Below are 17,427 nucleotides of genomic sequence, written 5' to 3' on the forward strand. Positions count from 1 at the left end.
GCGTCGCTCGGTAACCACGGAGACACCGATGCCCCTCCCGTTTCTCAGCTCTAGAGGCTGCAAACTACGATTCCCATACGCTGATCTTCTCTACTTGACGGTCAGTTGTCTAGATTTGGCTTGGGAGACACCGCGACCCTACCGCAGTGAACCGCGGGAGTTGCAGTTCGCGGTGTGGCGTCACGTTTTGCTTCAGGAAGCTCCAGAACCACAAATCCCGTGAGCCAGCGGGTAACACGCATGCGCAAAGGGCACCTTGTCGTCCCTGGCCCCCCTGCCACAGCCTGAGAGGTAAGAGGGCGGAGGAAAGGAAGAGGAGGCGGGATCCGGGCGCTGCGTTGGCTGCGGCCTGGCACCAAGGGGGCGGCCCCGGCGGAGTGCAGACCCAGTGGCCCCTGGCGATTATGGACCCGGCCGAGGCGGTGCTGCAGGAAAAAGCGCTCAAGTTTATGGTGAGGAGAAGATGCAGGCCGGGGAACTGTGGAGGCGGTGCGTTGGCGGCGTCCCTGAGGCTCGGGCCTGGGCTGCCTGCCCGTTGGAGGAGGGCGCAGCAAAACCCTGGGCCGAGGCCGGCGGCGGGGGCGGCTGGAGGGACGGGACGGGAGCTCCTGGGAGGTAGGAGGGGTTGCGGAGAGGACCCGGGGGTGGGGGCAGCAGCTCCGCCATCTTGTGGATGAGAGGCCAAGTGACAGCGGGAGCCTAATCGGGGAGGGGTCTCTGGGGCGCGCGGGGCCCTGGAGAGTAAGGGGCGTAGGGACAGTTACTGAAGAGCTGAGGAGGCCAGGAGGAGAGACGCCGTGAGGCCGCTGGCAGGGCCTTGCCGGGGTGAGGGTTACGGGTGAGGCCCTGGAGAAGAGGTTCATTCAGTAGTGGGGAAGGGGAACGCTGGACAGTGGGAGGAAAGATACTGGGAGTGGGAGGTGGGTGGGAAAAACGGGCAAGGCTGGATGCGGATGGATCTAAGGTAGAGCAGAGAGAGGACTGGTGGGAGACTTACAGTCTTGTGGAGTGAGATGGGGGAGAGAGCCTTTGACTTCAGGGTACAATCCCAGCTTGGCCAAACAAACTAATGTTGACAAACTCTGGAAAGAACTAGGCCTTACTTAGGAAGGAAAGGACTGGGGACGGGATCTAGGGCTGTGATGACAGTCTTTGGGAAAGGGAAAAGGTTGAATAGATGCCAGAATTACAGGTATCAGGAAAGGGTATACATCCTCTAGTTTGAAAGAAGACTAGAGGTTCACTGGTTAGGGAAATCCAGGTACAGGAGATTAGGGGCGAAATTAATATCTAATAGTGTAAAACAAAACTTAATGCAATATCGTAGAGACAGTAAACTGTGGAGACCAGGTGCAGTATCACTTTCTGGGAATGGAAAGGCTATGCAGATTAGCATCCAAAGACCCATAAGAAGTAATAAGATCACTGGAGAAATTCAGGAGATAAAAGGGGGAATGCAGATAGTGGAGAATAACAGATGTCAGGGTTAGTAGTTACTTAGGAGTTTTAGGTTGAAGTACAGTATGAACTTGGATTTTGTGGGTGTGTTTTAATCCTTTGGAGTCTAGTTCTTTAACTTTGTATCATGCTTTTCTTTTTTTGATATGTGTATGTTTAGCAAATTTGTATAGCTATTTGATGCATTTAATCTGATGCTTCATTTGTATATCCCAGATGTAAAACCAGACTTTGTGGTTACTGCTAAAGAATGATGGGATGCATAGACTTCTTTCTGTCTTAACTGGTGTCCATAGGGACCATTGATATTATTTGCAGTCTATTTGCTTTTTCAGAAGTAATTGAAAAGTAACCTGTCACTCCAAATCTTTATTTCTGTTGTTAGATAGTTGTTTTGTGTCCTTGCCTTAGATACCAAAACAAATCTAAACAAACCATGGACACTAACCTAATTGAATTTAGGGTTTAAACTGCTGCATTTACAAGAATATAATTTACGAGTCTGGTCAAATTTACTATAACTTTATTTATTTTGTATTAGTGCTTTCTAAAATGCCTAACTAGAGTTCAAGTGTATCTTTAACAAAATACTATTAGACCTAAAGTAAGATCTTGAGTTTCTGCCCAGTGTTGAAATTCTAAAATATTAAGAGGCTTCAGAATTGTTTTGGACTTCAGAAGTGAGACGAAGTTGCTTTGTATGTACAGCCAGCTTCTAGATTTAAGTAAGAAAAGTGACAGCTGCTTATTTTTGTTTTTCTGCTTAGAGGTTGACTCAGTCCTAATCTTGACACATGTCAGATTTATGGAATAATGTGGTTTTAACAGATCATAAAGGGACCTTATGAGATCATCTTCTTTACTCCCTGATAGACCTCAGCCTAGGAACATTTTCAACCAATTGATCTCTGCTTTGTACCAGTGAGTTGTTTTGATAATGGTCTCCTGATTGAGTTAAAGTTGGAGCTAGAGATGGCCATGAGTAGTTTGAAGCTTTTGGGACACCACATATTATTAAATGTTGAGTCAGTTTCCATAAGGAGAAACCAATTTTTCTTCAATTTTAGTTACTTTCATTTTTGACCTTGCCTGCTGTTAATGGCTGCTGTTTGCGAGAAGGCCAACTGGAAAAGGGTCACCAAGAATGACACCTTAATAACTGAAACAGAATGGAGAGTTAAAGATTTGGTATTCTTTTTCAGCTCAGTGCTATGCTTAGTTGCTCAGTTGTTCTTTGATACTCCATGGATTATAGTCCCCCAGGCTCCTCTGTCCATGGGGATTCTCCAGGCAAGAATTCTGAAGTGGGTTGCCATTTCCTTCTCCAGGGGATCTTCTCAACTCAGGGGTTGAACCCAGGTCTCCCGCATTGCAGGCTGATCCTTTACCGTCTGAGCCACCAGGGAAGCGCTTTTCACCTCAGTAACAGTCTTATTATGAATCTAAGTCACAACCTGCCTTTGGTCCCATTTACCCTGTTATGTTTGTTTACTTAGTCATTTGAGATAGGACGATATTTTATTTGTGCTTGCACCTGGTAATTAATGTGCAGTACACATGGAAAAGACTATCCTTTTAATCATATTGAAATTTTTTATAGTATTTGGCTTTATTTTGTCCTATCCTTTCCCTCAATTCTGAGGTGTGAATGACAATTTTTGTATAGGATGCCCTGATTTCTACAGTTTAAGAAAATATAAAATTTTGTTTAAAATAGCATGAAATGGATATTCTGTTTTATGAATTTTGCTCATTACTGTATTGATGTAGTAATTTGATTAATTTTTATAATAAAACCTTATCAGTGAGACCGATTCAGATTTGACCATAATTCACACATGGTCTAGACTTAAACTTTATCTTTGATTATCTGTACTATATCTGTCTATCCTTCTGTATTTTATCTATTTATATGACAAGTTGAAGGATTTGAAATTTATTTTTAAGTGGACAGGATAAACTGGTCTCAGGATCTTAGAACTAGGGAAATTTGACACATGGATGAAATAATTTCAAGATGTATAAAATAGTTTTTTTATTGATAGATAAGTGAAACAGTGTAAAGGTTAACTTGCTGTGTAACAAACATATATCTTTCATTGATTGGTGCATTTTCTGTTTCGCTTGGTGTTGGCTGGAATGTTCAAAATGGCCACAATCTCTCATGGCTGGCCCAAAATGGCCAGTTTCTCATGTTGGCCACTGTCTGCAAGTTCAGCTAGCAATAAGGCCTTCTTGTCCTCCTTTCTCCACATGACCTTCTTTTGGATTTCCTTAAAGCATGGTGTCTGGGTTCTAAGAAGGGGAGCATTCCAGGAGATAAGAAATAGAAGCCAGCCAATTCTCTTAAGTCCTAGGTTTGGAAGTTGAGAATGTTGTTATTGGTCAGAGACAGTAAAGGCTGGCCCAGAGTCAGAAGGAGGGAAAATAATCTCTCCCTGTAGACAAAAAGAGTAGCATGCAGGAACAGAGAGAAGGAAATTGCTGGGGGCCAGGACCTTTTGAGTCTGGCTACCACAGATGCTGTTCTAGTTGGATGCTCAGGCTGAAAATACAGATGGGATCAGCCACATTTGTGGCTATTAACACTTGGAATGCGTTGGAGACATCTCATTTTTGAGATTAACTTCTTAAAAAACTATTGTGATCTCCTGCATGACTTGTCTTAATAATGTTACTGTAGAGATAATACTGGATGAATTGATATGATTCAGGAACTTTTATTTGCTTGAGAACTATATGTATCTAAAAACAAGAAATTGCATTTTAAAATAAGTATTCAGATTTTTCACTGTGATGGACTTTTCTTTAAATCAGTGAGATTGATTACCAGCTGGTTGGATAACATTTGAAGCCAGTTCTTAGTTTGTCAGAGTTTCTGTACATTAATCTCTCTTGCATGCATGCTCACAACTCTTTGCGACCCCATGGACTTCAGCCCACCAGTATTTTCTGTCCATGAAATTTTCCAGGAAAGAAGACTGGAATGGGTTGCCATTTCCTACTCCAGGGGATCTTCTTGGCCTAGGGATCAAGCTTGCCTCTCCTGTGTCACTTACATTGGCAAGTGGATTCTTACCTGTTCTCAATTTAAATTAGTCTTCAGTTTCTTTTCTGAATACTCTTATATAGGCATTGGAGTATGAAATTACAAATTAATGATAATTCTTTGTGCTCGTTTTCTTGATTCATGTTTGTGATAGATGTACATAGTAAGTTACTGGAAGTGAATTACTAAATGTGGAGTAAAAATTCTACTTTGAATGATTGCCAGAAATTTTTTATTGCTAAATTAGAAAGTGAACTTTCAAAGGAGACTACTTATTATTCTATATTATTTATGTATTGTTTAAATCCTTAAAGAAAGAAGCAGTTAAGAATTTTTTTCCCTTTCTAAAGGGAAATGAGACATGATGTAAGATTTTGATCATGTATAGATAAAATTATTTGTGGTAAATGGCATTACAATTTACAAAAAGAAGAAATAAAGAAAAAATAATCTTTGTGGTATTAAAATATTTTAAGATACCATGTGCTTTCTAGCAATATTTTAATATAGCATGAAAGTGCTTTCTAAATGTTTATAATAAGAATTCATTGTGGATGAAGTAGTAAATATTTGCCAGTGTTTAACAGTCTTGGTCACTTTAAAGAAAACTGCCTTCTTCATAAATCAAATCCATCATCCTAACATCAGCAGTGGAGGAGGGAGACCATCTCTATGGGAGAGGTCCACCTGATCTTACCACTTCAACTAGTATTCTACTAGATTCAGCTTGTGCTGAGGGAATTATCACTGGATAATTTCCTTTAGTTTTCTGAAGTCTGATTGAAACTAAACTAGAACATTTTATAGAAGACTCAGAGATAGCAACAGTGGACTAGATACTGAGAGTAATGTTGAACTAAGAATGTGATTTGTTCTCTGGGGCAGTACCATACCGCCATAGTTCCTGGATTGCCTTTGTACGTGGCCAGGGTGGGGATGAGGAGCAGAGGAGCAAAAGTCACAGAACTGGGAGAGAATTCCTGGCTGCTTAAGGTAAACATTTTGAGTTGGAATTTTTTCTTGATTTCTTTCTCCTTTCTGAGATTTGGCTCTCCCTTCAGGTACATTTGTCTTCCTATTCCCAGGCTTGTGACCTGATTCTGTCTGTGTCGATTATAGGATAAACATGGTAGAAATGGGAGGGTTTTGTTTATTTATTTTTCTTTGTTTTTGAAAAATATGATCAGCCATGAATAGCTAATATGTATTTATTTAGTGTTTACTAGTTGCTGTTCTAAATTCTTTACATATACTGTTGTTTAATTTAATCCTCCCAATAATTCTGTAAGGTAGATTCAGTACTATTGTTGCTCCCATATTTGGATAAGGAAACTGATTCCAGAGAGGTTAAGTAACTTGTGCAAAGTCACTCTGCTTAGCAAGAAGCCTGAGATCAAATCCTGGCAGTCTGACTTGAGACCTACACTGTATTTCATCCTTGAGGCTCAGAGAAACAGTGGAATATGATGGCATATTTCTTTGCTGGCCAAATGGGCCAGAGTGGAGAATTACTGTCCAGATTTATATACAGATTTTCTGATGATTTGAATTATTAGGAAATGAAGTTGCCACAGTATCATTGTATCGATTGGCTATTGCTGAGTGATAAAACCCCACAATATGTCATGGCAGTATAGTGATAGGTATTTATTCTCAAGAACATGTGGGTTTGCTGAACATTGGATGACATAGGCTGAATTTTGTTGGGTTTCTCTGGATTTGGCTGCTCACTCAGGACTGTTTCACATATTTTTCTGAGACTGAGACTGAAGAGACAGTGACTTCCCAGGCTGAGCTGTCCTCATAGCTATAGTAGAGGCGCAAGAGAGCAAGACCACTGGTTCAGATTCCTTTCAGTCATTGGTTGTATGGTACCTGCTGATATTCCATTAACCAAAGTAAGTCACAGGGTCAAGTGAGGAGGTGGGAAAGTATACGTTGCCCATAGAAGGAGTGGAAGAGAGAGCAACTTGCACAATAATCTACTATGGTAATAATAATCTGTAATAATCTAATATACTCGATTTGTAGAAGAATGGTAAAATGCTTACTCTTACAACTCTTGTGCTGGTGCTGTTCTGACTAGCACTTTCTCATTTTGGTTGCCGAATGACACCTAATGTAGCGTGTCTCTCTGTATTATGTTGTGTAGAAAAAAAGTGTTAAAAGAAATAATCAGGAGAAGGCAATGGCACCCCACTCCAGTACTCTTGCCTGGAAAATCCCATGGACAGAGGAGCCTGGTAGGCTGCAGTCCATGGGGTTGCTAAGAGTCAGACACGACTGAGCGACTTCACTCTTGTGACCCAACCACACCTTTGGCCAAGGCCCTCCCCTTGAGCCCCTCGCCTTTGGCCTAGAATGCGCTGCCGCACCCCTCGAGCCCTGTCTCTTCCTTGGCCTAGGCTCTTCCCGGTGTCCAGTGTATTGTCTACCACGCAGCCCGAGTTTGCAATAAAGTGGAGACTGAAAAAAAAAAAAAAGAAATAATCAGAATCTTGACTTTAATCCACAGTGATAACCTGAAAAGTTCATCAGTATCACAATACTATTTTTCTGTACTTGGGAAAGATAAGGTTGATGTGGCTCCAACAGCATTTGTAACAGAAGTTGAACTGTAACAGAATTTGAACCAAGGTCATACATAGTGCCTTAGCAACTCCCTTGTTAGGTTTAGAGCTCTTAATAACCCCTTCTCTGCACCTAAACTTAGGGGTGCAAGGATATTTTCTGATGTCTGGGAGACTTTCAGGCTTTCTCTGAAAAATTGTGGAAACAGAATTGTAGTGTGTGGATAATGTTTTTGCAGCATGGATGCATAAATCCTTGTACCTCTCAGGAAGTATGACACTAAACTGTTAATGTGGTTACTTGTGAAATGGTGGATTATGGGTAATATTTCAAAATATTTAATGGCATCTGAAGATCTATCAGGAAACACACAGCACAAAAAGCATTACTTAGGTGGTTTTTCTTTTTCCTATGTTCCTTAATGTTTTCTACATTTTGACAGTGAATGTGTATTGTTTTTAAATCAGATAAATTAAAACTTAATATATTTAATGTTTATGTTTAAACTTTAAAAAATGTATATGTTTATAAAACAAGTACCCCAAACGAAGACGTGCACTTGGTCATGGAGCGCAGTGTAGCAGGTGTACTGGCCAGTGGACTGGCAGGGATGGCTTGAATAGACATCTCACTCACCTCATTTTGTTAACTGTAAAGTCTTTACTGTTAGACTTGCCTACTTAAGAAGGATCTTTCTCTCTCCCATTCCATACCCCCAAGCTCATTTTAAATTATAAACTGCCATGAATATGTTAACACAATTGATAAATTATATTACTTAAACCGCTGTATGTATCTAAAGTTTTCACTAGAAGTTTAGAACTCTGTGGTTCTCAATTGTGTTGAAGCACTGCATTTTCCTGTTCAGAAGTACTTGGCAAAAAGTTGACAACTGGAAATGAGGCCATGGCAGTTGGCCTGCACCATGATTTGATAAAAATATAAACATAATCTGAGTGCAAAACATTATGTTACGTGTGGAGGGAGGTGGTTATGGGGGCAGGAGGAGATGAAGACACAAAGTTAAGTAAAACGTCTGTCTTCTCTAGAACTTCACAGTTGGTTGAGAAGATAGGCATTTATAAATCTCTCTTAAGGCACACTTTGGTAAGTGCCAAAGTAGAGGCGCAAAGTGCTGTAGAATTTAAGGGAGGGGAAATTAGCCTTAACTGGAAAGAGCTTTGGAAGGTTTGAAGAAGAAAGCTTCATATTGGGTCTTGTGGAATATATAGATTTTGCAGACTTGTTTCTGAAGTGGCTGTTCCAAGAACAGGGAGTAGTTTGGGTAAAGACCAGAAGATCAGGAGATGGTCAGTGCAGTGAGTAGATACACGTGATTTGAACATAAGGTGCATAGCAGACAAGAAGGAAAAGATAGACTGGGAGGCTAGGGAGTTTAGATTGAATCCAGTTTGTAGTCAAGAATAATATTCTAGTGTACTTGGTATATGTCTGTATAAGGTTTTACTGAAGTAAAATAAATACACTTTTTAAAGAAATCATAAGTATACAGTCCATTGAATTTTTACACAGTGGTCACTTCTGCGTAACAATTATCTAATACCTATAGATTAGTTTTTGCCTTTACTGATATTTAACTTCATATAAGTAGAATCTTTCCAGTGTATATACTAGTCTGGCATCTTTTGTCCCTCATAAGGAGATTCATTCAGGTTACCTTAAGTGTAGTGTGTTCATTCTTGTTGCTCTGTAGTGTTCTGCTGTGTTAATTCAGTTCAGTTATTTAGCCATTCTCTTGTTGATGGACGTTTGGGTTATTTCCAGTTTTTGGCTACTGTGAGTAATCTTGTACATGTCTTTTCTTGAAAATATGTACATATTTCTGTTGGGTATATACCTAGAAGTGGAATTGCTTGGTCATAGGGTATTTTTATCTTTACTAGATTCTGTGAATTTTTTCCATTTGATACTTTCTGCAGCACCATATGACAGTTCCAGTTGCTGTGCATTCTTGTGACATTCACTTGCTATTGTCTCTCTTCACTTCAGCCATACTAGTAGTTGAATGATACTGTCACACTTTTAATTTGCATTTCCTTAATAGCTGCTGTAGTCAAGTACCTAAAAAATTATTTAAGAAGGTTCTTAACTTTTTTAAGTTTATTGGCTGTTTAGATAGCCTCTTTTGGGTCTATTCAGTGCTTGGTCTTTTTTTTTTTAATTGCCTTTTTCTTATTGATCTATTCCCTATATTCTGGAAAACACAGTACAGATCTTTCATCAAATATATGGTTCTTTTGTGAGAAAACAGTGTGTTTTGTTTTCAAACTTTTTCATTTAAGGAATCGGTAAAAAAAAAAAGTAGTCACAAGATTTTGTGACTACAGAATATCTACACAGGATTTATAGAATTGCCAGTTTTTTCGCTGTACCACCAGTGCTTGAAAAAGTTGCCCCACTGTCAGCACCATCATTTTATAAATGAAAAAAGGAGCTTTTTAATGCCATAGAAATAGAAAACACATAATCTCAGAGTAAAGGAAACTCTTTGAGGTAGGGAGAATAATGCCCCATCCCCTGAGCCCCCATTCACAACAGTTGAATCCCAAGAACCTGTGAATACGTTAAATTACAGGGAAAAGGGGATTTAACAGGTGAAATTTGGTTGCTAATCAGCTGATTTAATTTTTTTGCAATATCATGTGGCATGCAGGATCCTAGTTCAGTTCCTGGACCAGGGATCCAACCTGTGCCCCCACCTGCAGTGGAAGTAAGACTCTTAACCACTGGACTGCCAGGGAAGTCCCTCAGCTGACTTTAAAGCAGGGAGATTATCCTGGATAATCCAGATTGGACCCAGTGTAATCACAAGGGATCCTAAATATGTAAGAGGGAGGCTGAAGAAGAGGTCAGAGTGATGATATGTGAGAACACAATCCATTGTTGCTGATTTTGAAGAGGAGGGAAGAGAACCATGAGCCAAGGAATGTGAGCAGCCTCTTGAAGCAGGAAAGGATAAGCCTCCAGACAAGAACATAGGCCTGCTGAGGCCTTGATTTTTGGCTCAGACCCATTTCAGACTTCAAAACTATAGGACTGTCAAATAAAAAATTACTGTTGCTTTAAGCCACTCACAGAGAAGGCAATGGCACCCCACTCCAGTACTTTTGCCTAGAAAATCCCATGGACGAAGGAGCCTGGTAGGCTGCAGTCCATGGGGTTGCTAGCGACTTCACTTTCACTTTTCACTTTCATGCATTGGAGAAGGAAATGGCAACCCACTCCAGTGTTCTTGCCTGGAGAATCCCAGGGACGGGGAAGCCTGGTGGGCTGCCGTCTATAGGGTCTCACAGAGTCGGACACGACTGAAGTGACTTAGCAGCAGTAGCAGTAAGCCACTCAGTGTGTGGTAATTTTTTACTGCAGCCACGGCGAACTAATGGGGCTTCCCTGATGGCGCAGTGGTTAAAGAATCTGCCTGCAGTGCAGGAGACACTGGTTCAATCCTGGGTCGGGAAGATCCCCAGGAGGAGGAAATGGCAACACACTCCATTATTCTTGCTCAAAAAGTCCCATGGACAGAGCTGTGAACTACAGTTCATGGGGTCACAAAGAGTCATACACAACTGAGCCACTAAGTGTGTGCATGTGCGAACACAAACACAAACACACACACACACGGCAAACGAATACATCTTTGATAGTTACCCTAATTGGAGTGTGTGTATACACACTCCATATATGTATGCTGCTACTGCTAAGTTGCTTCAGTCGTGTCCGACTCTGTGCAACCCCATAGACGGCAGCCCACCAGGCTCCCCCATCCCTGGGATTCTCCAGGCAAGAACACTGGAGTGGGTTGCCATTTCCTTCTCCGATGCACGAAAGTGAAAAGTGAAAGTGAAGTCACTCAGTCATGTCCGACTCTTAGTGACCCCATGGACTGCAGCCTACCAGGCCCCTCTGTCCATGGGATTTTCCAGGCAAGAGTATATATGTATACATATATATAATATCACTATCTTTATTTTTAGTGTTTGCTAACTACCAGTGCAGTTCATTCTCTTTCTCCTAATATTTTATTTTGAATCAACTCAGAATTACAGAAAAGTTTAAAGTACAACACAAATGACATTTTTTCCTGAACCATTTGAGAGTAAGTTGTCACATCATCACCAAATGCTTAATGTATATTTTCTGCAAACAAGGACATTCTTTATAACACAACCATCAAAATTCAGAAATTAATATATTTCTGAATTAATTGCAGATCTAACCCCTTAGACCCATTCAAACTTTGCCAGTTGTTCTAATAATGTTCTTTGTAACAAAAGGATCTGATCCAGAATCACATACTGAAATTAGTTGTTGTGTCTTAGTCTCCTTCAGTCTTGGAACAGTTCCTGTCTTCTTTACCTTCCATGACTATGGCACTTTTGAAGATTATAGGCTATTTTGTAGAATGATCCCTCAATTTGGGTTTATCTGATGCTGTTTCCTTATTATTAAATTTGGGTCCTGTATTTCTGTCAGAAATACCACAGAAGTGTTGCTTTGTTTTACTGATGGCCTCCTTTCAGGTGACACATAACATTTGTTTGTCTTCTGACTTTTTTTACTCGATTAAAGTGGCTTCTGGCAGTTTCTTCTTTAAAGATGTTTTTCCCTTTGTATTAAGCATATTATGGGAAAAGTACTTTGAAACCATGTAACTATCTTATTCATCAGATTTTCAACCTATTTATTTCCAACAGAATGGGTTTATGAATTCCTGTTTTATTTGATGGGTTATAATACTATCATTATTTCTTTTGACAAATTGTTCCCTGTTTGGCCAGTGAGAGTGCTTTCAAACTATTTTCTTTGTCTTTTTGATATAATTCTGTCATTCTTTGAGCATTTCATTGTTTTCTGATATAAGATATTTTAGGCTTACCTTGTACTTTTTTTTGCCCCAGCCCTGAAATCAGTGTTTTTTTTTTCTCTCTCTCTCTCTTTTTTCCCCCTGGTTTCTTTTAGTAGAGAATGATATACAGAAGTCAGTATCTGGGTGTTAGGTATATACACTGCTGTGGGAATGTCACTGCTTCCAAGTCCTCTCACTGGACAGAGGTAGGGAATATATGTATGTGTAAACATGCATACACACACATATGTACACACATTTATATTGCTTTTTAAATTTTATATATTTAAAACCATGAGTTCACATGGATATCTCCAATTTTAGTCTAACACAACAGGGTTCATTCAATAATTTCCTTTCTATAATTGTAACTCCCTTTTCTGATAGTAAGTTGGCTATCATTATCCTCAACATATTTTCTTAATCTCCCCTGTATGTGACCAATCTCTTCTGTTGCTGCTGTTACTGGCACCCATCATATGAATGCCATCCTTACCTTATCAGGCTCCAAAATCCTATATTAGGCTGCTGTCCCTAGCTCCCTGTTTGAACACCTTTCTCATTTCAGGCTCTGGTACTGTGCACTAAGTTGCTCTCCTCACTCCATTTGGACTCTAGCACCCTGTGCAGGGCTACCAAAGCTGCCATATTCCTGTGTGGACATTTTCTTTATCTTGCTGGGGTTCTGACATCCTTCTGTAGGTCACTACAGATTCCACCATCCCATCTTATGAACCTAACTAATCTGAATACAGATTTTTCATTTTGCAAAACCGAAACTCTGTACCCATTAAACAGCTCTCCATTTCCCTTTCCTCCAGTTCGTGGCAATCACCATTCTCCTTTGTTTCTGTGAATTTCACTATTCTAGATACCTCATTTATGTGGAACCATACAGCATTTGCTTTTCTGTGAATCGTTTATTTTTCTTAGCATAATATCCTCAAGGTTCATACATGTTAAGGCATATGTCAGAATTTCCTTCCTTTTTAAGGCTGAATAATATTCCATTGTATGTATACATCACATTTTGTTTGTCCATTTATCTTTTGTCAAATACTTGGGATACTTTCACCCCTTGGCTGTCTGTGAATAATACTGCCGTGAACATGGGTCTACAAATACCTTTTCAAGACCCTGAAATGCTTTATTTTACCTTTTACATTTAGATCTACAGTCTGTCTGGAATTTTTGTGTTTGGTATGAGGTAGAAGACAGAATTCTGTTTTATTTTGTTTTTCCTCTGTTGCATTGCAGGGTTACTTTTGTCATATATCACCCGTCTATACATGTGTGTGGGCTGTTTCCAGGACTTTTCGGCTCCAATGGTCTATTTATCCTTCTGCCAGTATCATACTTCCTTAATTACTCTGTTTTTATACCAGTTCTTAATATTGGATACGGAATGTCCCTCAGCTTTTGCATGTCCATCTATATTGGAATCAACATAATATCCAAAACATCCTCCTGTGACTTTCATTGGAATTTCACTGAATCTGTATATAAGTTTGGGGAGAATTGAGATCTTAACATTATTGAGTTTTATAATCCATGAAAATGGTATATCTTTCTATTTTGGGGATCTGTAATTTCTCTGTCGGGGTCTTTATACATCTTTTGTTAGACATATTCCTAGGTATTTGGTGTTTTTAGATGCTGTTTTTTAAATTTAATTTTCTGTTTTTGCTGAGTGTAAAATTTTTTTAAATCTGAAGTCCATGGCCTCCATTCAATATAAACACATGGGAGTACTTTTTTCTGAAAGGTCTATACTTTACATCTGAATCTGATTCCTACTGGGGGTAATACAGCAAAGAAAATTAGAAGACCACCTTAGTTATTTGACTTAGAGTAGATTAGACTAGGAGAAGGCAATGGCACCCCACTCCAGTACTCTTGCCTGGAAAATCCCATGGACGGAGGAGCCTGGTAGGCTGCAGTTCATGGGGTCGCTAAGAGTCGGACACGACTGAGCGACTTCACTTTCACTTTTCACTTTCCTCCATTGGAGAAGGAAATGGCAACCCACTCCAGTGTTCTTGCCCGGAGAATCCCAGGGATGAGGGAGCCTGGTGGGCTGCCGTCTATGGGGTCGCACAGAGTCGGACACGACTGAAGTGACTTAGCAGCAGTAGCAGCAGCAGACTAGGAACACAGAGCAAACAGGCAAGGAGGCTACTTAAAGGCTATGTAATAGTCTAGGCAAGAAGCTTTGTGGGCTTAAGCTGGGGCAGTCAATATGGAAAGAAGGAAAGATATTCAAGGAGTATTCTGGAGATAGAATGAATAAGGTTGCCTGGAGTAGGATAGGAGAAAAGAAAAAAAAGAGAAGAGTAAAATAAGACTTGTTTCAGGCAGTGTTAGTTGCTAAGTTTTATGCTCCTCTTTGCGACCCCATGGACTGTAGCCTGCTAGGCTCCTCAGTCCATGTAATTCTCCAGGCAAGAAGACTTGAGTGGGTAGCCATTCCTTTCTGCAGGGGATCTTCCCGATCCAGGGATTGAACCCGGGTCTCCTGCACTGCAGGCGGATTCTTTACCGTCTGAGCCACCAGGGAAGCCCTCATTTCAGGTATATTTAGGGCAATTAGTTAAAGGGAAGGTTGGGCTTCCCTGGTGGCTCAGACAGTAAACAGTCTGCCTGCAATGCAGGAAACCTGGGTTTGATACCTCGGTCGAGAAGATCCCCTGGAGAAGGAAATAGCAACCCACTCCAGTATTCTTTGCCTGGAGAATCCCATGGACAGAGGAGCCTGGCGGACACAACTGAGCAACTAACACTTTGACTTGTCATAGCAGTAGGTATGGCAAAACAGCTATTTTGGTGGGTAAAAATATTGGAGTAGCCCTTCACTTTTTAATGATGAGACTAAATTTAAGATATTCACATAGATAAAAATGGGCAAAATAATACGATTTCTGGGATTTAGAAGGTAGAAAGTTGAATAATGGGGTTTACTAGATGCTGTTCTATACTTTTCTGAGTATATGAAATTTCCCGTAAGAAGAAGTTAGAAAAGAAAGATGTATCTAAATAGAACTGAAGTTCTCTGGACCACCTCTCAAATTCCTATATGATAGAAAGATCAGGATTCATCTAAATGTTGTGTAAGTTCATAATCATTGTCTGTTGTACTGAGAATAACGTTTTAAATCAAAGTCAGCCAGATAAGGAGGCACAAAGCTACCGAAGCTTTACTTGTTGAGATAAGCCAAGTGCTTGGATATAGCTAGGAGCTGAGGAAAGGAAATTTAGCCAGGCACATGGAACATGGTATCTGTGGGCAATTGAAGCAGATCTGGGGACCCAGGGAAGTTTATAAGGGCAGGATATAATTTCAGAGGGAGAGAATAGTGACAAGGAATCTGGGTACAGATAGTCTGGGGAGATCCAGATAGGCAGACAGCATCAGTGAGTACTGAAAAGAGGCAGCAAGTCCCCCGTTTCAAGCTTGGGCTCAAAAATAGAACTGGAATACCCAGCAAGGGACTGAAGAAGTTGGCCTGCTCATTAGTGCCCACTGCAGTAGCACTATACTTTATTAAGTGTAAGAATTATTTGGAGAGCATGTTAATATGTATTGCAAATTCTCAGCTCCTCTTCCATCCACTTTTGTAGGCCTCAAGAATCTGCATGTTTAACAGGCATCTCAGTGTTTCTGATAGAGAAATTTCTCTGATCACGTTTTGACAAAACGTCCAGACCACTGTGTCCTGTCCAGTGTATCAACACAGAGGCAGTAGGGGAAATATTGTGACTACAACCAGCGTAAAAGGTGAAGCCTTGTACATGGGGAACGTAGCAGGAAGCAGCTGAGCTAACTGGATTCAAGTGTGGAGGCAGGTGGTAATTATTTTGTAGTTCAGTTCAGTTGCTCAGTGGTGTCTGACTCTTTGCCACCCCATGGACTGCAGCATGCCAGGCCTCCTCGTCCATCACCAGTTCCTGGAGCTTGCTCAAACTCACGTTCATTGAGTCGGTGATACCATCCAACCATCTCATCCTCTGTTGTCCCCTTCTCCTCCTGCCTTCAATCTTTCCCAGCATCAGGGTCTTTTCAAATGAGTCAGTTCTTTGCATCAGGTGGCCAAAGTATTGGAGTTTCAGCTTCAGCATCAGTCCTTCCAATGAATATTCAGGACTGATTTCCTTTAGGATGGACTGGTTGGATCTCCTTGCTGTCCAAGGGATTCTCAAGAGTCTTCTCCAAAACCACAGTTCAAAAGCATCAGTTCTTCGGCACTCAGCTTTCTTTATAGTCCAACTCTCACATCCATACATCACTGAAAAACAAGAGCTTTGACTAGATGGACCTTTGTTGGCAAAGTAATGTCTCTGCTTTTTAATATGCTGTCTAGGTTGGTCACAGCTTTCCTTCCAAGGAGCAAGGGTCTTTTAACTTCATGGCTGCAGTCACCATCTGCAGTGATTTTGGACCCCACCCCCTCCACAAAATACAGTCTGTTACTGTTTGCATCTTTTCCACATCTATTTGCCATGAAGTGATGGGACCAGATGCCATGATCTTAGTTTTCTGAATGTTGAGTTTTAAGTCAACTTTTTCACTCTCCTCTTTCACTTTCATCAAGAGGGTCTTTAGTTCTTCTTTGCTTTCTGCCATAAGTATAGTGTCATCTGCATATCTGAGGTTATTGATATTTCCCCCAGCAATCTTGATTCCAGCTTGTGCTTTATCCAGTCCAGCATTTCTCATGATGTACTCTGCATATAGGTTAAATAAGCAGGATGACAATATACAGCCTTGACATACTCCTTTCCTGATTTGGAACCAGTCTGTTGTTCCATGTCCAGTTCTAATTGTTGCTTCCTGACCTGCATACAGATTTCTCAAGAGGCAGGTCAGGTGGTCTGGTATTCTCATCTCTTTAAGAATTTTCTACAGTTTGTGGTGATCCACACAGTCAAAAGCTTTGACGTAGTCAGTAAAGTAGAAATAGATATTTTTCTGGAATTCTCTTGCTTTTTCGATAATCCAGCGGATGTTGGCAACCTGATCTCTGGTTCTTCTGCCTTTTCTACATCCAGCTTGAACATCTGGAAGTTCACAGTTCACGTACTATTGAAGCCTAGCTTGGAGAATTTTGAGCATTACTTCACTAGTGTGTGAGATGAGTGCAATTGTGCAGTAGTTTGAGCATTCTTTGGTATTGCCTTTCTTTGGGATTGGAATGAAAACTGACCTTTTCCAATTATGTCAATTAAATCTCAATAAAGCTGGAAAAAAAGAGTGAAGACAGAATGAGACAAACTTCATGGTGGAGGCTTGAAATCTTTTTGAATTCTAATTGATTAGTATTAAGTTGGCTTCTAAAAAGAATTTACTTCTGGGTACTGTTTGCAACTGGAGTCGTTGGTGAACCATAAGGGAAGAAAAATTAACAAGATAATACCGTTTATAAGAGTTATATCTAGTAGAAGAACAATAGCAACATCCTCAAACATGGCTGTTCTAGGCATGTTA

At 40.5% G+C, this 17,427-nt stretch overlaps 1 protein-coding gene across 8 annotated transcripts in view; it reads left to right on the forward strand.

Moving 5' to 3' along the window:
* The first annotated feature begins 297 nt into the window (after nt 1-297).
* Nucleotides 298-17,427, forward strand: part of BTRC (beta-transducin repeat containing E3 ubiquitin protein ligase) — a 173,621-nt gene continuing 156,491 nt past the window's right edge. For 4 of the 8 annotated variants that reach the window (XM_006053158.3, XM_006053160.3, XM_006053162.3 and 1 more), the window contains exons 1-2: nt 298-452; nt 5,393-5,500. In XM_006053158.3, coding sequence (XP_006053220.1) covers nt 405-452; nt 5,393-5,500 — 156 coding nt within the window. In that variant the 5' untranslated portion in view covers nt 298-404. Of the gene's footprint in view, nt 453-800; nt 826-5,392; nt 5,501-17,427 lie in introns of those variants that run through there. The other 4 variants (XM_006053161.3, XM_006053165.3, XM_006053167.3 and 1 more) reach the window with 2 other exon arrangements.

This window comes from Bubalus bubalis, chromosome 23 (genome assembly GCF_019923935.1).
Source record: "Bubalus bubalis isolate 160015118507 breed Murrah chromosome 23, NDDB_SH_1, whole genome shotgun sequence".
In the NCBI taxonomy this organism is placed as follows: Eukaryota; Metazoa; Chordata; class Mammalia; order Artiodactyla; family Bovidae; genus Bubalus; species Bubalus bubalis.